Consider the following 24807-nt stretch of genomic DNA (forward strand, 5'->3'; position numbering starts at 1 on the left):
ATTAAACCCATCAAGAAAAAATGATGACCAGACAGCAGCAAAAAATTGCAAACCAAACCAATAAACAGGAAAACATGGCTGAATCCAATGAACAAACTAAAAACCAGGAGGGGAGCAGAACATCGGACATGTAATTAAATATCTCAAAATATATATTAGAGACCAACTTAATGAAGTAAAGGAAGAGATTAACAATATGAAGAAAACACTTGAAGAGGAAATTGCAGACATATGCAAAAAGATAACAGGTACAATGGGGATGAACACCACAGTTCAAGAAATCAAAAATACACTCACAGCAAATAGCAGCAGATTAGAAGAGACAGAGGAGAAAATTAGTGACTTGAGAGACAGCACATCTGAAATGAAACAGATAGTACAACTGACCGATAAAAAGATAGAAAAAATCCAGCTAGGACTTAGGGACTTGAATGACAATGGAAAATGTACAAACATTCATATTATAGGCATCCTAGAAGGAGAAGAGAAGGGAAAAGGGACAATGGTTGAAAACTTCCCAAATATACTGAGAGAGATGGATGTACATGTCCAGGAAGCACAACATACCCCAAACACCATAAATCCCAACAGGCCCACCCCAAGACATATACTTGTCAAATTATCTAATGCTCAAGAAAAAGAGAATATTCTAAAAGCAGCAAGAGAAAAGAAAACCATCACATACAAGGGAGGCTCCATAAGATTAAGAGCTGATTTCTCATCTGAAACCATGGAGGCAAGAAGGCAGTGGTATGATATAGTCAAGGTACTAAAAGAAAAAAAATTCCAACCAAGAATACTCTACCCAGCTAAACTACCATTCAAAATGATGGAGAGTTCAAACCATTCACAGAGAAACAGAAATTGAAAGAGTATGCCAAAAAGAACCCTGCCCTTCAAGAAATACTAAAGGGAGTTCTGCAGGAAGAAAGGAAAAAAACAGGAGAGGCAGAGTGGGAGAAGAGTGTAAGAGCAACAAAAAAGACAAAAAGAGAAGGAAAAAAACAAAATATGACAAACACAAGTCCAATCAAAATATGGCTAACATAAATAATTCCTTGAAAGTAATAACACTGAATGTCAATGGATTAAACTCACCTATCAAATGATTCGGTCTGGGAGACTGGATAAAGAAATATGACCCATCTATATGCTGTCTACAAGAAACACATCTTAGACTCAGGGATTCATGGAAGTTGAAAGTGAATGGCTGGAAAACAATCTTACAAGCAAACAATAACCAAAAAAGGGCAGAGTAGCTATATTAATAGCAGACAAAATAGACTTTATATGTGAAACAATTCTGAGAGACAAAGAAGGATACTACATATTAGTGAAAGGGACAATCTCTCAAGAAGAATGAACAATCATAAATATTTATGCTCCTAACAAGGGCACCTCCAAATAAGTGAGGCAAACACTGGAAAAACTAAGTGAAAGAATAGATACCTCTACTATTATAGTGAGAGATTTTAATACACCACTATCAACTTTGGACAGAACATCTCAAAAGAGAATCACTAAAGAAAGAAAAACTTTGAACAGTATATTAGAGGAGCTGGATCTAATAGATATATACAGATCATTACACCTGAATACAGCAGGATATACATTTTCTCAAGTGCACATGGATCATTCTCCAAGATAGACCATATGCTAGGCCACAAAGAAAGGCTCAATGAATTCAGAAAGATTCAAATCATACAAAATAATATCTCTGACCACATTGGAGTGAAGCTGGAAATGTGCAAGTGCCAGAGGGCCAGATTTCATATTAAGATATGGAAATTAAACAGCACACTCTGGGAAAAACAGTGGGTCAAAGAGGAAATCTCAAAAGAAATTAATAACTACCTTGAAACTAATGAAAATGATAAAATAACATCCCAAAACTTATGGGATGCAGCAAAAACAGTACTGAGAGGGAAATTTATAGCCTTAAATTCATACATCAAAAAAGAAGAAAGAGCAAAAAGTGAAGAACTAACTGTGCATTTGGAGGTATTAGTGAAAAAACAACAAAGTAATCCCACAGGAAGAAGAAAGAAAGAAAGAAAAAAGATAAGAGCAGAACTAAATAAAATAGAAAATAAGAAAGCACTTGAAAAGATAAGCAAAACCAAGAGCTGGTTCTTTTAGAAGATCAATAAAATTGACAAACCCTTAGCTAGACTAACAAAGAAAAAAAGAGAGAAAGTGAAAATACACAAAATAAGAAATGAGAGGAGATTTCACCATTGACCCCACAGAAATAAAGACTATCATAAGAGGATACTTTGAAAAACTATATTCCAACAAAAATGAAAATTCAGAGGTAATGGACAAATTCCTAGAAACACATAAGCAGTCTATATTGATGAAAGAAGAATTTGATGATCTCAAGAAACTAATCACAAGTAAAGAGATAGAATCATTCACTAAAAACCTCCCAACTAAGAAGAGCCCAGGGTCAGATGGCTTCACAGGTGAATTCTACAAAACATTCCAGAAAGAACTAACACCAATCCTGCTGAAACTCTTCCAAAAAATCAAAACAGAAGGAACATTACCTAACTCATCCTATAATGCCAACATTACCCTAGTACCAAAGCCAAACAAAGACACCACAAGAAAGGAAAATTACAGACCAATTTCTCTAATGGACCTAGAGGTAAAAATCCTCAACAAAATACTTGCTAACTGTATTCAACAAAACATTAAATGAATTATACACCATGACCAAGTGGGATTCATTCCGGCTATGCAAGGAAGGTTCAACATAAGAAAAGCAGTCAATGTAATACACCACATAAACAGACTGAAGGAAAAAAATCACATGATTACATTTATATGATGCAGAAAAAGCATTTGACAAAATATAGCACCATTTCTTGATAAAAACACTGCAAAATATTGGAATAAAAGGAAATTTTTTGAACATGATAAAGAATATATATGAAAAAACTCACAGCCAAAATCCTTTACAATGGTGAAATCCTAAAATCCTTCCCTCTAAGATAAGGAACAAGACAAGGATGCCCACTCTCATCCCTTCTATTTAACATTGTCTTAGAGTACTTGCTCAAGTACTGAGGCAAGAACCAGATATAAAAGGCATTCAAATTGGAAAGGAAGAAGTCAAAATTTCATTATTTGCAGATGACATGATCCTATACATAGAAAACCCTGAGAGGTCTACAACAAATCTTCTAGAACTCATAAATGAGTTTAGAAAAGGCATAGGTTATAAGATCAATGTGCAAAAATCAGTAGCATTTCTGTACACCAATAATGAGCAAGATCAGGAGGAAATCAAGAAACAAATACCATTCACAATAGTAAATAAAAAAATCAAATACTTAGGAATAAATTTAAATAAAGATGTAAAAAACTTACACACAGAGAACTACACAAGACTGGTCAAGGAAATCAAAGAAGACTTAAATGAGAGTATGTTACCTGTTCATGGATAGGAAGACTAAATATTATTAAGCTGTTTATCCTACCAAAACTGATCTACACATTCAATGCAATCCCAATAAAAATCAACACAGCATTCTTTAAGGAACTAGAAAAACTAGATATGAAATTTATTTGGAAAGGAAAGAGGCCCCGAATAGCCAAAGACATTTTGAAAAAGAAAAACAAAATGGGAGGAAATACACTACCTGACTTGAAAAGATACTACAAAGCTACAGTAGTGAAAACAGCATGGTATTGGATTAAGGAGAGAAACACAGAGCAATGCAACCAAATTGAGAGTTCTGATATAGATCCTCATATATATAGTCATATAATATTCGATAAAGCCACCAAACCCTCTCAACTGGGAGAGAATGGCCTATTCAACAAATGGTGCCTAGAGAACTGGATATCCATATGTAAAAGAATGAAAGAGGATTACTATCTCACACTTTATACAAAAATGAACTCAAGATGGATCAAACACCTAAATATTAGAGCCAAGACCATAAAGACTTTGGAAAGCAGTGTAGGGAAGCATCTACAAGACTTTGTAATAGGAAATGGCTTCATGAATTTCACACCAAAAGCACGAGCAGCAAAAGAACAAATAGATAAATGGGACTTCCTCAAAATTAAAGCCTTCTGCACCTCAAAGGAGTTTGTCAAGAAAGTGAAAAGAGAGCCTGCACAACGGGAGAAAATATTTGGTAACCATGTGTCGAATAGGAGACTTATAACCTGCATATATAAAGAACTCCTATATCTTGAAAATAAAAAGATAAACAACCCATTTTTTAAAATTGGAAAAAGATTTAAATGGACACTTCTCCAAAGAAGAAATACAAATGGCAAAAAGCACATTGAAAAATGTTCCAAATCTCTAGCTATCAGGGAAATGCAAATCAAAACTCCAATGAGATACCATCTTACTCCCATAAGATTGGCAGCTATGAAAAAAACAGAAGACTACAAATGCTGGAGAGGATGTGGAGGAATGGGAATACTCATCTACTGCTGGTGGGAATGCAGTAGAATCCAGCCATTCTGGACGACAGTTTGGCGGTTTCTCAAAAAACTAGCCATAGATATGCCATATGACCCAGCAATTCCACTGCTGGGTATATACCCAATAGAACTGAAAACAAGAACACAAACTGATATATGCACACCAATGTTCATAGCAGCATTGTTCACTAATGCCGAAAGTTGGAATCAATCCAAATGCCCATCAGCAGATGAATGGATAAATAAAGTGTGGTATATACATACAATGGAGTACTCTTTGGCTATAAGAACAAATGCACTACAAACACACATGATAACATGGATGAATCTTGAGAACCTTATGTTGAGTAAAGCAACCCAGGCATTGAAGGATAAATACTACATGACCTCAATGATATGACATAAGTAAACAAAGCTTCCTCAGAGAGCTAGAGACTGGATAATAGGCTTACTGGAAATTGGGGGTAGAGGAAGGATGTAAGCTGACACCTACATGGTTGAAATCTATGATAAGCTGGAGGTAAGTATTTGTACAAGGAAGGGATAAAATGGGGGCATAGGGTTACCTTTGTGTGGGGTTTTGTGGGCTTTTGTATGGCTAGGGATGGGAGGATGGGTAATATGGCACAAGAAATTGGGAGGAGGGTGGGGCAACATACGAACATAGGAGATTGTCAGGTATTTGGTTGAGAGTATAATGCTGAGAAAACCTTTTCAAAAATATAATAAGGAAAGTCACCTGTTTAAAATGCTTAAAGGGGATAATCTGATGCAGGACAGGCTCCTAGAGAATATGTGACTGCTCATTTTGCCATAGTGGGTTATATCATGAATAGAGACCCTTATAATGAGAGTGAAGGTATACCCACATCCTGGGGAGGACTGATGCCCTCAAATAGAGGGAACTGTATCTCAAGAGAAATGGTGGCTCCCAGTTCATTAGGGCAGTTGAGCATGTCAAGCCCTCAACACTGTTGCAAGTATCTCTGAACATGGCCCTTCAAGCAATGAAGATTGACTCTGACTGTGGGCCCTAAGGGGAGGGGGAAAGAGGTATTGAATAGGTGAAACCAGTATAACTGTGTGGGCAATAGAACTGTTCCACAAGAGTACACAAGGATGTATATAAGACATGTAAAATTACACCAAAAATATATAGGGGCTGATAGGCTAAAATGTAAATCATAATGTAAAACATAAGATAACTAAAAATTTAGAAAATTGTATAGTCTAAAATATAAACCACAATGTAAACCCAAATGTTACCTTGTTTGAAAGCTATTGTCTCAGTATCTGTACATCAGTTTCAGTAAATATACTATGAATATGTAAAAAGATTATTGCTGTGGAAGGGAAAAGGTTTTATGTTGGATATGTGGAAGTACTGTATATTGTATATATGAATTACTGTGATCTAAAACTCTTGTGAAGATAAGCTTAATAATTAGAAAAAAGAAAAGAAAAAGATAGGATGTAGACACTGAGGAAAAGACGAAAGTAGTTGCTTTGCCAATTTGTATACAGTGTAACACTTATTGCAGTGATGAAAGGCAAAACATCAAAAACAAAGCTTTTGCATTTAAAAATTTATTGATACCCCAATTTATTTTTACCTTAATTTTTCCAAATTAATATATATTCTATATCTAACCTTTAAACTCATCACTATATTCCATTTTATTATTAATGGAACCTGGCAATTTATTGGGCTTCACTTTTCAGGAAGTTTTGGATCACAGAGAGTTTCAACAATGGCAGCAGAGGAATACTGGTGTGGGATGTTATTGACAGGGGACACATGTTTGGCAGGGAGTTCTACAGGGTATGTATCCAGGGTACATAAAAATGTTTGCATATTTTCATAGTGAATACAATTAAAAACAACAACTGAGGGAGTGCTGAGCTCCTAGCCATGGGAGCTCTATCACAGTCCCTAAAGGAACAGCAACAATCCCCCAAGTGCAATAGCAAAGACCAAAAAAAGAATGAAGGTCCAACAATGAGCCCTTAATACTAATGACTATGCTTGTGAGCCTGTGCACCTGAAATAAGAACAAGGCCTAGAGCTTCAGGGTACCTAAAAGTTACCTCCTGAGAGCCTCCATGTTGCTCAAATGTGGCCAGCCTCGAAGCTAAACTGAGAATGTAAATGCATTGCCTTCCCCCCAGTGTGGGACATGACTCCCAGGGATGAGCCTCCCTGGTGCCAAAGGATTACTACCAAGTACCAGCTGATGATGTAACTAGAAAGTGACCTTGAATAAAAGGGTCAACTCGGACCAGCAGAATATCTCAGTCTACATATAATACCAGGAGTTAAATTGCTTTTTGACCTGAATCAAGGGGGAAATAGAAAGGACAAATGAGTTGATATGGCTATGAGTCTCCAAAAAGAGCCAGGAGGTTATCAGAGATGTTGCCCTTATGCACACCTCATCAGAGTCCCAGAGACAGATAAAGGAGATACAACCCTGGGTATTGGTTCTTCTGAGGGCTACAGAGACCCACATGTTCTATGGTCATGGCAAACGGAGTTCAATGCCATGTCAGCTGGCCTTTCTTTGGAGTTTGTGTTTCTGTGTGATGGAGATCAACTCAGATTTGATCTTTTTTCACAAGCCTCTCCTGTCACTTTTACCAGAACTGTAGTTGGTGCTGGGGTTTAATATATACCCAGGGGACCTGAATCTCTGGACTGACCATATGATAGCCAGACCCTGAGTCACAACACACTTCAGCTCCTACACTCTGGTTTATTGGACTTATCCCACTCAGCTAACATGGAGTTGAACAAGGCCAACCACCACAGCATGGAGCCAAGAGTGCCTACAACTGAAAGCAGGAGGATTTCATCCAGCATCCATGTGGAATCTAAGCCCCCTCTTGATATAGATGAGGAGTGGACCTAACCATTCCAAGGTCCACAGGATGGAGGAATAGAATATGGATGAGAGTGGACTTACTGATATTCTATTCATGAACTATTGTGATTAGTAATCGAAGAAAATGTGGCATGGGTGTGGAGAAAGTGGCCATGGTGGCTGCTGGGGATGGGGAATGGGAAGAAGAGATGAGATGTGGAGGCATTTTCGGGACTTGGAATTGTCCTGGGTGATGCTGCAGGGACAGTTACCAGACATTGTATGTCCTCCCATGGCCCACTGGGTGGAACTTGGGAGAGTGTGGGCTATGATGTGGACCATTGCCCGTGAGGTGCAGCAATGCTCAGAGATGTATTCACCAAATGCAATGAATTTGTCACGATGATGCAGGAGATTGTTGCTATGGGGGAGGAGTGGGGGGAGGGGGGTGGGGGTTGTATAGGGACCTCATATTTTTAGAATGTAATATTAAAAAATAATAAATAACACTCAGCTGTCCTTTTTTATTTTATTTTATAATATTTTATTTTTGTTTTTATTTTTTAATGTTACATTCAAAAAATATGAGGTCCTCATATACCCCCCATGCCCCTCACCCCACTCCTCCCACATCAACAATCATGGGACATTTTTTGCATTTGGTGAATTCATTTTTGAACACTGCTGCACCACATGGATAATGGTTTACATTATAGTTTATGCTTTCCCCCAGTCCACCCAGTGGGCCATGGCAGAACATACAATGTCCAGCAACTATTCCTGCAGTACCACCCAAGACAACTCCTAGTCTTGAAAATGCCTCCACATCATATCTCTTCTTCCCTCTCTCCACCCTCAGCAGCTATCATAGTCACTTTCTCCACATCAATGCTACATTTTCTTCCATTCCTAATCACAATAGTTCCAGAATAGAATATCAGTAAGTCCACTCTAATCCATACTCTATTCCTCCATCCTGTGGACCCTGGGATGTTTATGTCCACTCCACCTCTATATTGAGAGGGGGCTTAGATTACACATGGATAATGGATGCAATTCTGCTTGCAGTTGTAGGCACTCTTGGCTCCCTGGTGTGGTGGTTGGTCTTCTTTACCTTCCTGTTAGCTGACTGGGTTAAGTCCAATAAACCAGAGGGTGGGAGTTGCAAGTCTGTTGAGGTTCAGGGCCTGACTGTCACATGGACAGTCCAGAGATTCAGGTCCCTGAGTATACACCAAACCCAGCACCAACCACATGTCCAGTAAAAGTAACAGGAGAGGCTTGTGAACAATGATTACATCTGAGTTCACCTCCATCAAACTCAGAAACACAAACTCTAAAATAGGGCCAACTGACATGGCACTGAACTCCATTTGCCATGACCATAGAACCTGTGTATCTCTGTAGCCCTCAGAAGAACCAATACCATTATTAACACCTGTTATTATATGTAGGCTGAGATATTCTTCTGGTCTTAGTTGACCCTTTTGTTCAAGGTCATTTTCTAGTTACATCATCAGCTGGTGTTTGGTAGTAATCCCTCAGTGCCAGGGAGGCTCATCCCTGGGAGTCATGTCCCATGCTGGGGGGAAGGTAGTGCATTTACATGCAGAGTTTGGCTTTGAGATTGACCACATTTGAGCAACATGGTGGCTCTCAGGAGGTAACTCTTAAGCACCCTGCAGCTCTAGGCCTAGTTCTTATTTCAGGTGCACAGGCTCACAACCATTGTCATTAGTATCAAGGGCTCATCATTGGACCATCCTTTATTGGTCTTAGCTTTTGCATTTGGGGGATTGTTGCTGTTCCATTGGGGAACGTGATAGAGCTCTCTTGGCTAGGAACTCAGCACTCCTTCAGTTGTCATTTTTAACTGTGACCACAATGAAAATACCCAAACATTTTTATGTACTCTGTATACATGCCCTGGAGAACTCCCTCCCAACCATGTGACCCCTATCAATAACACCCCACACCAGTATTCCTCCCCTGCCATAGTTGAATCTTTCTGAGGTCCAAAACTTATTTTGAAAATGAAGCCTAATATATTGCCAGGTTCCATTAATAGTAAAATGGAATATACTGATGGGCTTAAAGGTTAGATATGGAATACATACTAATTTAGAAAATTAAAGTAAAAATAAATTGGATATCAGAAGATTTAAAAATGAAAAGCCTTGTTTTTGACTGGAAATGTACCAACTTCCCCCAGAATAAAATGCAATTACTTAAGTAACATTTACTCTTGAATTTTATATTTTCTAACTTAAATACTGTGATAAGAAGTAAATAAAAATGTCCTATGATACAGGAATAAGATAAGGAAGGAAACAAAAATATTGTCTTTATATATATTTACAAACACATAACAAAACAAAGGAGAAATATTAATCATTTCAGTCCTCATTTCTGTAACTAGTCACATGATCCTACTTCTTATTTATAACTACCTTCTTTCTATACCCATTCCATACTCCATTTGCCTTCAGCATACACATCAGCAGGCTGTAGGTCTTTGCCTGGTGAGGTAACCCCAATATCATTCCTGACATTTCTGGAGTTGGGATTTGAAGTTTTCCATTGACTTTAATCAAAGGGTATGTTTGTACTAAAAGACACCCTAAGGATCTCCTGTATTGTAGGCAAACTATCCTTTACCTCCATTGTGTAGTAGATATCCAATTTCCCCTTGATAACCAGGATCTATCACCTCAGCCAGTACAGTAATCCCCTTCTTTGCCAGTTGATTCAGAGGCATGAGGAACCCAAGGTGGCCAGGAGGCAGTCTTAACTTAAAGTTCAATGGAATCACTGTCTTTCCTGGTAGGAAAACATATATCTTACAACTCAATAATAAAGAACAACCTATTTAAAAATGCTCAATATGTTTGAACAGACATTTCTACAAAAAGCAAATATTGATGTCTCTATGAAATATGGATGGCTTAATGAAAAGATAATATCACCAGCAAATAGGGAAATGCAAATCAAAATTAAAATGCGCTATCATTTCCCTCTACTAGGCTGCTGGCTATTACAAAAAACAGGTAACTATAAGTACTGAAGAGGTTGCATACTAATGGGAACATTCACGGCTGTTGGGAATGTAGAATAGTGCAGCCACTCCAGAGAATAGTTTGGCCATTTCTTACAAACCTAATTACAGAATTTCCATACGATCCCACATCTGAGTATATAGTCACAAGAATTGAAAGCACTGACTAGAACAAATATATGCACACCAATGTTCATAGTGATATTATTCACATATGCCAAAATATTGTAGCTATACAAGTGTCCATCAAAAGATGAAAGGATAAACAAAATGTGGTATATAAATATGATGGAATGTTATTTACCTCTAAGATGGAATGAGTTTTGCACATAAGCAACATGGATGAACCTTGAGAAGCTCATGGTTAGGGAAATAAGACACACAAACAGACAAATATTTCTTGATCTCACTGCTATGTACTAAGAATTATCAGCATACTCACAGAAGGAAAGTCTGGAAGATAGGTTGTTAGAGATAGGCAGGGGATAGATATTGGTGAGCCAATAGTTAATTTGTGTGGAAATTGTAATTTGTTTGTACTGTTTTGACAATTGAAGGAGATGATAGGGTTGTACCGAATTGAGTGTAATTAATAGTGCTGAAGTGTAAATATCTTTTTAATGATAATTTAGTGTTGGTTTATACATATTTATAATATCTCTCTGTAATTCATTGTAATTTACCCTCAAATGACATAATGCCACTTCTAATACACTATAAGATTCCAAAATTGTATTATTCCATTTCTCTCCTCCTCCTATTTATACTGTTGGGTTGATATCTTTTACATTCACTTATATTATAATTCCAAGAGTACATTTTTCTCACTTTTGGAAATTTGTTTTAAAGGATTATTACATATTAGTTTAATATATTAAACATTTATAGGTATAGTTTCCTTGTGTATGTTATATATTTTTCTTCTCCTTAAAGGAACTCCTTTTACTCATTTAAGTTTTATTCTAACATAGTAAGATATTTATGGATTATTTTAGAAGTTTTATAGTTTTCTGGTAATTTAAAGATGTTTCTGTAATATATATTGCATTGTTTATTGGAATCATTCTATTTCCTTTGGCTGTTTTAAAATTTGGTACTTTATCACTGGATTTGAGCAAATTGTGATATAACTGAATGGAGGCTTTTTCATCTCTTTTGTGCTTGGGTTTCACTCACTTTTATGGATATGTAACTGGATAGTTTTCATCAAACTTGTGGTAAATTGGCCATATTTATTGAAATATTTTTCTATTCACCCCACTTTCCCTCTGAAATTCCAGCTATGTGTACAGCAGTCCATGTGTATATTATGGTACTCAGTGAATTGAGCATTTGTATTTTAAATTATTTTTAACGTTTTCTTTGGGATTGCTACATGTCCAAATTCACTATTATTTTGATCCTACAATGGCTTTATATATTTTATATAGTATTTTATATTATATATAGTATATATAATATATAGTATATATAAATATAGTATATATTTCATCTTAATTTAATTTCATAATCTGAATATTGTCATGGGTATTTTAAATAATATCTTCTATATCATCCTTAACTTGTTTGAACTTGTTATACAGCTATGCCATCTGCTTTAATGTTCTTGTAAGTTTATTCTAACAGCTTTTTCAATTCGGGTTTGGTATTGATGGGGTAATTCTCCTTATAATGGGTTGTGTTTTTCTGCTTATTTTATGGCTGGTAATTTGTTATTGGATTCCAAACATTGTTAATTTTGACCTTGTTATAAATACTATTGTATTTTTTATGGGCTATAGTAGCATTTGTTGGACAAAATTTAATAATTTATAATGTGTTAGGGAAGTCTGGAGCAGTGAAGTCCAGAAGTCTCCTCTATAGAGACAAGACCTTCCTACTATCTTAATATCACAAAGATTTGAGCTTATCCTTTTGGGTTCAATTCATTTTGCCCATCTCTCAGGGATTAAGTGCTTCATAGAACCATGTCTACTATGGCTTATAATAATAATAAAATTAAACAAGCAGACAAAATAATATTTTTCAAGGCACTAAACATCAACTATGAAGACACCTGCTCAGAAAGTAACCTGTACCGATGGGGTTGGAAGCATGTGTTACTTTGGGAACAACCTACTATACCTGGAGCCTATGAAAGTACTTCAAATTAATCTTATATCTCAGAAGATGATATTTCCCTTCTCATTATCACTTTATACCTGCTTTAAATTTTTTTGAACATATTACACAGCTAAAACTTTGTCAATTCTGGTTTGGTATTGATGGAGTAATTATTTTCCTTATTATGGGTTGTGTTTTTATTTTTATTTTATGGCTGGTAATTGGATTCTATGATAATAGGCCATATTTTTCCTAGGATATCAGGGAAATAGAAATATCTATAATCCAAAATGTGTAAATTAAAAATTTTTATTCATTCTGCCCTAATATGATAGGTTAGAATACTGTTTTCTATATTCTTCTGCATTAAAAAGATTCATAAATAATTTATATAATATAATAAATATCCAGTTTTGAACATTTGTAATATTGCCCTAAATTATATTAGATCAATCAATGATTAGTCTATACTAGTGCAACTATAAACAATATTTTAGAGATTTGAATGAATAAAAGTAATTAAGATATGAGAAATGTTTCAGTTATATGTAGAAAGCAGAAATAAGATTTTAAATTTAGTTTTTTCTCTTTCTATTCTTATCTATATATATAGATATACATCAATTAGTCTGTTTGTTAAGGAATTATATAAAGACCATTTAGTATTTATTCATTTATTTATTAATTCATTCAACGAACATATTGCAATTTCTATTTATTGGCAGGTACTTTAATAAACATACTATTTAGAGTAAATAAAACAAGCAAGGATTACTGTCACAGTGAAGTGTGTGTCACATTTAATAAGATGAGACATACTTATCCAGGACTAGCGGTTCAAATTGTGCAGCATCGTCACCTTTACTGCCTTCATGGAATTTTGTGTCTTCTGGGAAACCACATTGACCCATTATCTGCAACAGGGTGATACATGTTCAACCGTGTATTGGTAGCCAGCAACCAGGAAAGTTAATTTCAAATGAGGATGGGGTGCTCACTTTGGCAGCACATAAACTAAAATTGGAATGATACAGAGATGATTACCATGGCCCTGTGCAAGGATGCCATGCAAGTTCATGAAACATTCCATATTTTTCACTGGTGTGGGTGTTATTGATGGGGGACACATGGTTGGGAGGGAGTTCTCCAGGACATGTACATAGAGTATGTAAAAATGTTTGGATATCTGCTGGGTATTTTCATAGTACTTAGAGTTACAAACAACAACTGAGGGAGTGTTGAAGTTCTAGCCAGGGGAGCTCTGTCGCATTCCTCAATGGAACAGCAACAATCCCCCAAGTGCAAAGGCAAAGTTCAGTGAAGAAGGATGGTCCAGTGATGAGCCCCTGATACTGATGACTATGCTTATGAGCCTCTGTGTCTGATATTTAAAGTAGGTCTAGAGCTACAGCGTGCCTAAGAGTTACCTCCTGAGCGCCTCCATGTTGCTCAAATGTGGTCATGCTCTAAGCCAAACTCAGCATGTAAATGCATTACCTTACCCCCAGTATGAGACATGACTCCCAGAGATGAGCCTCTCTGGCACCGAGGGATTACTACCAATCACCAGCTGGTGATGCCACTAGAAAAAGGCCTTGAATAAAAGGGGGAAATAGTAAAGACAAATGAACTTACATGGCTAAGAGACTTCAAAGTGAGTTGGGCCCTACAATCTGATTCATTGGACTTACCACACTCAGCTAAGATGGAGTAGAAGAAGGACAACCACCACACCATGGAGCCTAGAGTGATTACAACTGAAAGTGGGAGGATTGCATCCAGCATCCATGTGGAATCTGAGCCTTCTCTTGACATAGAGGTGCAATGGACACAACCAATCCAATGTCCACATAGAAAAGGTGGCATTGGATTGGGAAAAGTGGACATGGTGGCTGATGGGTATGGGGAAAGGCAGGAAGAGATGAGAGGTGGAGGCATCTTTGGGACATGGAGCTGCCCTGGATGGTGCTTCAGGGGCAATCACCAGACATTGTAAATCCTCACAGGGACCACTGGATGGAATGGGGGAGAGTATGGGCCATGATGTGGACCATTGACCATGAGGTGCAGAGGTGCCCAAAGATGTACTTACCAAATGCAATGGATGCGTCATGATGATGGGAATGAGTGTTGCTGGGGGGGGGGGGGGGAGAGGTGGGGTGGGGGTGGTGGGGTTGAATGGGACCTCATATATATATATTTTTTTAATGTAATATTATTACAAAGTCAATAAAAAATTGTCTTCGGGTAGTTAATATTATGGGCATAAATTTGTAATTTTTTACTTTTTTATATTATCTGGCTATTCCATGATGAATATGTAATTCATTTATAATAAAAAAGAAAATAAAGAATATAAAAAAAAACCAAAACAAAAAAAACAAAACAAAACAAAGTGAGTTGGGAGGTCATCAGAGGGGTCGCACTTATGCACATCTCAGCAGGATCCCAGAGCCAGCCAAAGTAGATACAGCCCCAGGTACTGGTGCTCCTGAGGGCTACAGAGACACACAAGTTCTTCAGTCATGGCAGATGGCTCTGAGTACAGTACTTTGTCAGTGAGCCCTATTTTGGAATTTGTGTTCCTGAATGTGATGGAGTTGGACTCAGATGTGACCTTTCTACACATACCTCTTCTGTCACTTTTACTGAACCTGTGGTTGGCACTGAGGTTGGTATATACTCAGGAGACTTGAATCTCTGTACTGTGCATGGGACAACTAGGCCCTGAGCTTCAACGGAGTTGCAACTCCTACTCTCTAGTTCATTGGACTTAGCCAGGTCAGCTAACAGGGAGGTGAAGATGGTCAACCACAACACCAGGGAACTGAGAGTACTTACTACTGCAAGCAGGAGAATTGCATCCATCATCCATACGGGATCTAAGCCTCCTCTCAATTTAGAGGTGGAGTGGACATAACCATCCCAGGTCCACAGGATGGAGGAGTAAAATATGGATTAGAGTGTACTTACTGGTATTCTACTAAAGAACTATTGTGACTTTAAGAATGGAAGAAATTGTATCATTGATATGGAGACAGTGGCCATGGTACTTGCTGAGATCAGGAAGAGGGAGGAAAAGATGTGATGTGGGGGCATTTGCAGAACTTGGAGTTGTCGTAAATGATATTGCATGGACAGATGCTTGACATTATATATATCCTGCCATAAGCCCCAGAATGGACTGTGGGAGAGTGTAATCTGCAATGTAAACTCTAAACCCTGTGGTGCAGCTGTGCTCCAAAATGTATTCACCAAATGCAAAGAATGTGTGACAATGATGAAAGAGGTTGTTGATTTGGGAGGAGTGGAGTGAGGAGAGGGGTATATGAGAATCTCTTATATTTTTAAAATGTAACATTTTTTGTGATCCCTGTATCACAAAATAAAACTAGAAAAAAAACTAGAAAAAATAAATCTAAAAATTAAAAAAAAAGGATGGGAATAATTTGCAAACAAAAACCAGATAATTGTAATTTAATTTGATTTCCATTAGCAGAGATTGTTACACTTATTTAAACATTGAATGTCCTATAATTCAGACAGAGATGCCGTATATGAAGATATCATCTTTAACACCTGTATATTTTAATAATCTTCCTTACAATAGTATTTTTTTGAAAGTAAATATTCCTTACATAAGACATTTGTCAACTTTGAAGTACATAATTCATAGTAAAAAGTGTGACTTTTCCTTCTTGTTCAACTTCATAATTTTCTTTTACTAATTTTATCAATTACATGTAATTTAAATAACTACGATAATTAAATCTAATTACTAATCACTCATTCAGGTGGTGACAAAGAAATATACTCTAAGACATGATGAAATTCCAAGATAATTGTTATTTTGAGTCTTTAATAAAACCAGTTTTTTAAAAATTGTGTCAAATTTATGTACCTAATATCATTTCTAGCTTTCTTGGTACAATATACCAATCTGATTATTACTCAACATTTTCCTCTTTGCATGATTAGCTGTGGGTATAAGCACTGATGCATTCCATCTCTAAAGGTAGATATACATTTAGCTTTTATTGCATAGATGTAGGAACATTAACGCTGGAGATTCTAAATGACATGGAGTCTTACTAGATCAGTGCACAAATTAAATTTATAATTAAATTAATAGGATGAATAATTTCATACACAATATTTCAAAGATGATATCAAATCCATTGAATAATTCATTGTAAAGATGTCATATAAAAATATTTTCTTCAAAAAGCAAGAGAAAAATTTTACATAAGGGTAAGAATTTATGTCAAGCAGAGCCACACAATTGTGGTGTTGCATGAGTTTAATAAATTAGGTTCTATGTGAATTTTGTTTTAAAAGGACTAAAGGCAAAGGAAAGTGGAAAATTATGAATTATACATGCATTTGTTTATGTATATTTCTTTATATGTAATAAGGTATGTATGTATTTTGAAATCTATGGGAATCTTGACAAAAATGTTAAGCCTCTTAGGAGAATGTTAGACAGGTATTTGGAAGTACTAATTTTCTCTCAACTGCCTCAATAGTAAACTTTAAGTAGCTACATAATAAAATTTTATTGCCAGACATGTACCATAAATGAAATATATATAAAGATCATTTATGAGAATTTAAATTTGCTAACATAGTTACATATTTACTAATGGCATCTCTCACAGATTCTTTGACTTTCTTATTACAGACGCTGTAAATAAAAGGGTTCAGCATTGGTGTTATGATGGTATTAAGTACAGTGGCAAATTTGTTAACATCCACTACATTGTCCTTTTTTGGGCGAATATAGATGAAAATAGAACTTCCATAAAAAAGTGTGACCACTGTTAGGTGAGAAACACATGTGGAGAAAGCCTTCTGCCTTCCCTGATGAGAAGGAATCCTGAGGCTAGTAATGACAATGTAGGCGTAACAGACAACTGTCGACAGAAAAGAGCCCAAGAGCAACACAGCAGAAGATATGAAATCTGCCAGCTCTGCCAGAGAGATGTCTGCACAGGCCAGCTTTAGCACTGGGGCACTGTCACAGAAGAAATGATTAATTACATTTGGCCCACAAAAGGGTAGAGGAGCAATTAAGATGAATGTAGGTAAAATCAACACAAATGCACTCACATAGGATCCCAACAGCAATATTATACATGTATGCTTGCTCATGATGAGGGCATACCTCAGTGGGTTGCAGATGGCAATGTATCGGTCAAAGGACATGACAGTGAGGATGAAGAATTCTGAGGATCCCAGGAGGGAATAGAAGAAACACTGTGTGAGGCACTCCTCCAAAGATATTGTTTTGATAAGTAAAAATGTGTTGGCTAGCATTTTAGGCACCACTGTGGACATAATGGTGACATCAAGGAAGGAAAGGTTGGCTACAAAGAAATACATGGGTGAATGAAGATGGTAGTCACAACACACGAGAAGGATCATGATGGTGTTGCCCATCAGAGAGATCATGTACATGAGCAGGAACACAAAGAAGAGAAGAAACTCTATTCCTTTCTCATTTTGAAATCCTAAAAGGATGAACTCACTGACTCTGGTTTTGTTTCTGTGATCCATAAAATTCCAGTTCAATCTGGCACAACAGAAAGAGAAGTTTAGGCTGGCTATTGCATTTTAACCCTGGAAATACCGTACCAATGTCAACGGACTAAAGGTCATTTCTCCAGTGTATAAATGGCTCCTGTGACAAACTGTGAAATATGTGTAAGTTCAAGGATGAGATTCACTCAAAATTACAGGATAAGTGCCACTGTAAAATTGTGACAAAATTTGCATTAACTTGTGTCCGCTCCTACGTTTAGGGAATCTAACATTGCATTTAGCTATTCCCAGTTGATGTGGAACACACTCATATTGGACAGACATATTACAGTGGCTTTAATCCATTCAGATGTAAAGGTATTTATCTAGGAGGAAGAGTTGCAATACATGTAATTACACAATTATATATAAAAATGATGTATTTAAAGTGCTTTGTTTTGATTGAGAAGACAAACTATTTATAAAATAACTGTACATGTTTATGTAATAGGCATTTTCCTTAAAGCTCATGGCACAACACGCTGATTCCAATCTCCATATTTTCAGATCAGCAGCTAAACAATGTGAAATCAGCCTGGATGTAATCTCTCTAAAAAAATGCTTCAGTGTGAATACAATTTTCTCAGTTATTTCATGTGTAAAGGAAAAGGTGAAACATATCTTTCTTTTACCCTGTTGACAATATTCCTCTTTGTTTTTTTTTTTTTGTTTTTTTTTTTAAAGATTTATTTATTTATTTAATTCCCCCCCCTCCCCTGGTTGTCTGTTCTTGGTGTCTATTTGCTGCGTCTTGTTTCTTTGTCCGCTTCTGTTGTCGTCAGCGGCACGGGAAGTGTGGGCGGCGCCATTCCTGGGCAGGCTGCTCTTTCATTTCACGCTGGGCGGCTTTGCACTGCACATGGCCAGTTCCACATGGGTCAAGGAGGCCCGGGGTTTGAACCGCGGACCTCCCATATGGTAGACGGACGCCCTAACCACTGGGCCAAAGTCCGTTTCCCAATATTCCTCTTTGAATTAAACAAGACAGTATAAATACTCAGCAAGGAGGAGGATAAAAAGAACATCTGCATTTTGACTAATCCTGTGTAAAACAACAATGACCAAATATAATTCATTCCATATGAGAATGCAAGAGCCAGAAGTATAAGAAAAGTAAGAAACTCTGCAAAGAAGGAGATTTTTACTTGCTCATTTAGCTGATGTTTTAGAGGATGCTTACTGAAGCATAAAAATAGTTGGAGGCAAAAATTAAAGTTGAGAGCAGGAATTGATTTAAAATACCAAATTATAAGACAATGAAGTGTAATATTGACAAGTGATGGGAAAGCTAAATGTAGATGATTATTTTTATACTACTTTTTATAGTTGTTGTATGAGGAAGTCAAAAGCTAGTAAAATTGTTAGCATTAGTTAAGTGTTAGAAACTTTAGCTAAAACTTTAGTACAACATTGAAGATAATTATGGAATTAGGGTAAGACCATAAGTGTTTGGATGTAGAGTTTGCTGTTATTTCTAACTCAAAATATTATTTGTAATTATTTCACTCATGGTTGTTATTACATATTTATGCTTAATGATAAAATTTAGCAGGAACACACATGAATTTCTGATATGCATGGTACATATTTAATCATACAGGGAGAAGTAAGGTTGGATAATAATTTGAGTTTGCATTTTGATTGCTTCAGTAATCTTTCAGAATCCGCTCACACAGTCTCATTATTTTAATGAAAATAAATAAATGTGTCAATATGATGAAAGGTTGTGAAGAAATATAATCAGGTTGCTTTCCTATAATCATGCTAATAAAATGAAGTATTTCTGGATTTGGTAGAGAAGGTAAAGGTAATTTTGGTCTAAGGGGTATTACTGGAAAGAGATTTTTCTGTAATCTGATAAATAAGTGGTTTTAATGTAAGCAACTGTGTGTGTATTTTGGGCAATAGCAGTGTGCTTGTCAGTTAGAAGAAAGGCAAATTCAAAGTGCAGAAATTCAGAGAGTAAAGACATCTCTAAAAGTTTGCATAGGGATGGAACTAAATGAAATGAAGAAGGTAATGAACAAGACATCAGTATAACAGGAAGGATAAGCCAAAAAGAAATGGGATCAAAGTCTTTGGTGGTAAAAGAAGAATATTGTTTCCTCTCTACTTACATGCAGAAGTGTATTTCAAATATTTATGGATGCTCAAGGATGGTTTCAGAATCTTGTTTATAGCAGCATGGTTTGGGTGGTGCCCATGGTTGGAATATCTGCTATAGCTTTCTTCATTTTTCTGAAAGTCTCAGAATGTTTGGAAAGAAAGGAATGGAGGATGTATCCCTGTCTATAGAATGATTTATAAATGTTTTGCTTGGGATAGAGCTATCTTTTTCATTTGCCTTATAGAAAAAACACCAAAATCTGTGACATTTCTCTCATTGTACCTGTGAATTATTGGAACCTGGGAAGAGGGTGAAGCATGAATCCATCTTTGCTACTTCCCCGGAGGTTTCTAGTGAACTAAAGTTCTCCTGGGAATAAATTATAAAAGCAATTGTAATTAAAGGAAATTTAAGTATTTCCTAAATTGGAAAAGAGAGTTAGTAATCACAACTTCCTTAAAGATTATATTGAGTCAAAAATTCAATTTCTGCACATATTTTTGGATGAATATTCAAAAGTTTTCAGGATGTGTAGCATTATTTATAGTCACTGACCTAGGAGCAGGATGTCATCGTCATTACCAAGTCATCTTTATCACCAACTTTGCCATCTACATTTATTAAATACTTATTGTATATGATATTCTTCTAATAATTGTGAAAATATCCTTTTAACCTCACTAGAATGATATGAGATAAATGGTACTTTTACTGATGTATGGTAAATATTTTTACAAAAGTCCCAGAGAAATTTAAAAATATAAATTTGTACAGTATAAAGAATTATACAAAAAGGCAATTACTAACACATATTGAAAGTTTGGTAAACATTCAAATTCCCTGAAAATTGATGATCCTACTGTGGCTGTCAATGAGATCCTGCTGAGATTTGCATAAGCATAACCTTTGGAATGACCGCTCCACTCACTTTGAAATCTCTTAGCCATAAAAATTAATTTGTATTTACCATTTCCTCTTTTGGTCAAGGAATTTTTCCAGTTGCTAGTTGGCACTTAGTAATAATACCTAAGTTCAAAGGAGTGTTCTCCCTGGGAATCATGTCCCATGCCGGGGGGACGGTAGTGCATTTATATGCTGAATGTGGCTTAGAGTCAATATTTGAGCAACAAGGAGGTTTTCAGTTGGTAACTCTTAGGCAGTATATAATACTAGGCTAAATTTCAGTTTCATAGAAAAGATTCATAAATACAAGCATCAATATCAGGTGCCTGGCATCATGGTTTATCTTGTTCACTAGACATTGCCATTGCACTCCAGGGACTCTTGCATTCCCATTAAAGAATGTTGATAGTCTGCGGCGGCTTGCTCGGTCGGTAGAGGTGGGGTCTGGCTGCGGACGAGGGGTCGGTCCAGCTCTGGATGAGGGGTTGGTCCCACTTGGGATGAGGGGTCGGTCCCGCTTGGGATGAGGGGTCGGTCCCACTTGGGACGAGGGGTCGGTCCGGCAGCAGACAAGGGATCGGTCTCACAAGGGGTTGCGCGGTTCGGCTGACGGGGTCGCCCGGCAAAGCCGGCGACGAAGGGGTCGCCCGGAGAAGCCGGCGACGAAGGGGTCACCTGGAGAAGCAGGCAACGAACTGGGGACAAGGGAGGCCAGGCCCTTGTCGGGGGCTCTCAGGACTGGAGGGCACACGGCAGAAGAACTACCGCGGAGACAAGGTAAACACGCAAGTCCAACATTATTGAGGGAGAGGCAACAGTTTTATAGGGGCTGGGGAAGGCTGATTGGTCGAAGCCACGCCCTGTTCTGATTGGTTGCCGGAGAAAGGTCAGTGGGTGGTACTGGATGGGGGAGGGGTGGTGGTTAGGGATTGGTTGTCGCTGTTGCTGGGGGAAGGGGCAAGGTTTAGGAATTGGTGGCTGCTGTTGCTAGGGTGGAGGGCAGACTGGATTTTTCCGCCCACACCTGGCTGTTGCTGCTGTCGGGGGAGGGGAAAAGGGCAGACTGGAATTTTCCACCCTGCGCCTGCGCAGGGAGAAGGAAGAAGGGTGCCCCCCCACAGGCATCGTGTGGCGCCATCCGGGAGGAGGGGCGGCCGCGGAAGCATGGCTGCCGAGAAGGGGAGACCTGAGGGCACTCTGCGCCCATGCCAAGCTCCCTTCAGGGGTGGCGGTGAGTCCGACCAGCCACCCTATTATGGGGGCAGCGGCTTGGCCTGCCGCAGCTGCTCCCCCGCCAGGCCAGCAAATCACACTTCAGCCCGAGGGGTGACCGCAATAGTCAATATGTAAATATATAATTTTAACATGCAAAATATGGTGGGGGGCCAAGGTTATAGGACCTTTGTATGAGTAAGCTATTGAAATTGAGTTGGTATGAAATCATTCATCAATAGTAAAGGTTTAGGATATTTATTTTAAGATCCATGGTAATGACCAAAAATACATATGAAAACAACATGCAGAAGAAAATGTGAAGTGACACAATATGGTACAAAAACAAACATTAAATAACTATATGATTAATTACTAATGGAAAAATTTAAGTGCAAAAATGGTTTAACATGAACAAAAACCAAACAGCAAAATAAGAGAAGAAAGCCCTGTGTTATTAATAGTCAATCTAAATATAATTGGATTAAACTCTCCAGTAAAAAAATTAGAGATTGGAAGAAAGGATGAAAAATAATTAACTATTTGCTGTTTACAAAAGACTTAACTCAGATTCAAAGACAAAAGTTGATTACAAGTAAAGAGATGGAAAAGAAATTGCTTGGAAATTGGAAATAGTAATCAAAAGAGAGCCGAAGTAGCTGTAATAATATCAGATAAAATAAATCATAAGTCAAAAACTGTTAAAAAGGGACAAGAAAGGTCACTGTATAGTTATAAAAAGATCAATTCTACAAGAAGATATAACAATTAACAATTAGAAATATATGTGCACCTATTCATAGAATCTATGCATAAAAGACTGAAGAAAATATTGACAGATTTGAAGGTGGGAAAAGACAGTTGTATATTAATAGTAGAAAACTTCAATGTATCACATTCAGTAATAGATGGAACATCCACAGAGAAGTTCAATAAGCAATTAGAAGACTTAAATGATACTATAATCTTACTATACCTAAAATACATATATAAAGTATCCCAAGCAAAAGCAGGAAAATACATATTCTTCTCTAGTGCACTTGGGTCTTTCACAAAATAACTTTAAACAAATTCAAAATTACAGAAATCAAACAATGTATCTCCTCCAACCATAGTGAAATGCAACTAGAAGTCAATAAGAAAGGGATAACTGGGAAATTTCCAAATGTTGAAATTCAACAACACACTCAACAATGAGTCAAGTAATAACAAGGGAAATTATGAATTATCTTGAGGCAAATCAAAATGGAAGAACAGCAAACCAAATTCATGTCTGTAATTTTTTTGCAAAACTACAATTACTCTAACAAAAAACAAATTCATGGAGGGAATTCCTGTAAGGAGAAATTGGAAGGAAAACAGGGCTCATGGGTCCCAAACAAACCTAAAGCTTAGCAAGGCAAACTCTATTAGAACTAAAGGTTTGTGAGCAATACATGGGTAAGTGATTTTACCTATTGGCCTAAAGATGAAGTGGCCACATTCTTTACAAGCACTTGCGCAATGATTATTTTCTCCCCAAACACTGGGCCATACTCTCTGTAATCTCCAAGCACCTAGATGGCAACCAGGCTCTATACAAACCCTGGGGCAAAAGCCTCACTCTCTGGGATTTTAGAAAGCTCTCCACAAACCTGAGGGCATAGGCCATACTTTCTCTTAGAATTGGATGGTGTTTAGGCTCTCCCAAAATTTGAGGCATAGTCTTCACACTCTAAAAGAACTTAGGTGGTGGCCAGGCTGTCTGAAAATAGGGGCACATGGCCCACATATCTTATCACTGGTGAAGCAGCAATCTACTTGAAAAATGGAGTGCAATGCCCAATCCATTCAAGAGCAGGAGTGGACCCACATTTTCCACATACGCAGTGGGCCTACACTCTGTTTTTTGCCCCCTCTCACTTTCCCAAATTAACAACATCCTTCATTAGTGTGGTACATTTGTTACAATGGATGAAAACATATTAAAACATTGCTGCTAACAGTGGATATTGTTTGCATTATACTTTACACTCTGTCCCACACAATTTTGTAAGTTTTGAAAGAATATATAATGGCCCAAATGCTCCCATATTACAACTATTTATCCCTCTCCCTCCCTTGAGGACCTCCAGTGGCCACTACCTCCACATCAAAGATAAAAGTTCCTCCAATACTAAAATAACAATGTCTATAGTAGAATACCAATAAGTCTACTTTAGTCCATTGTGCATTCCCAAATCTTGAGGATTTTGGCACGGTGATGCCCACTCTGCCTCTAATTGAGAAGGATCTTAGATCCCACGGAGCAGATGGGTAGAACTATTTTGCTTGCAGTCGCAGATTCTCTCTATTCCTTGGGATGGGTGTTGTCCATCATCATCAGGTTTTAGTTGTTCTGGGTGAGTCCAATGAACTGGAGAATAGGTGTTGTAACTCTGCTGAGATTCATGGCCCAACTGGCACATGGATGGACCAAATATTTAAGTCTCTTAGACATAACCTACAGGAATAGTACTAACTATAGGTTCAAATAGAAGTGGCAGAAGAGTCATGTG

The 24807-nt window shown here is 37.3% G+C and overlaps 1 protein-coding gene and 1 non-coding gene across 2 annotated transcripts; one reads left to right on the plus strand and one right to left on the minus strand.

Annotated features, from left to right (window-relative positions):
* Nucleotides 1-13458: 13458 nt before the first annotated feature.
* Nucleotides 13459-13564, plus strand: LOC111763029 (U6 spliceosomal RNA). Its single transcript, XR_002795994.2, has one exon. It is a non-coding gene; the product is annotated as a U6 spliceosomal RNA (small nuclear RNA).
* Nucleotides 13565-17064: 3500 nt separating this feature from the next.
* LOC131275975 (olfactory receptor 6M1-like) lies at nt 17065-17892 on the minus strand. The gene has a single exon (XM_058287841.1). It carries the CDS (start codon nt 17890-17892, stop codon nt 17065-17067), a length of 828 nt encoding a protein of 275 aa, XP_058143824.1.
* Nucleotides 17893-24807: the final 6915 nt, after the last annotated feature.

Source organism: Dasypus novemcinctus, chromosome 25 (genome assembly GCF_030445035.2).
Source record: "Dasypus novemcinctus isolate mDasNov1 chromosome 25, mDasNov1.1.hap2, whole genome shotgun sequence".
Lineage (NCBI taxonomy): Eukaryota > Metazoa > Chordata > Mammalia > Cingulata > Dasypodidae > Dasypus > Dasypus novemcinctus.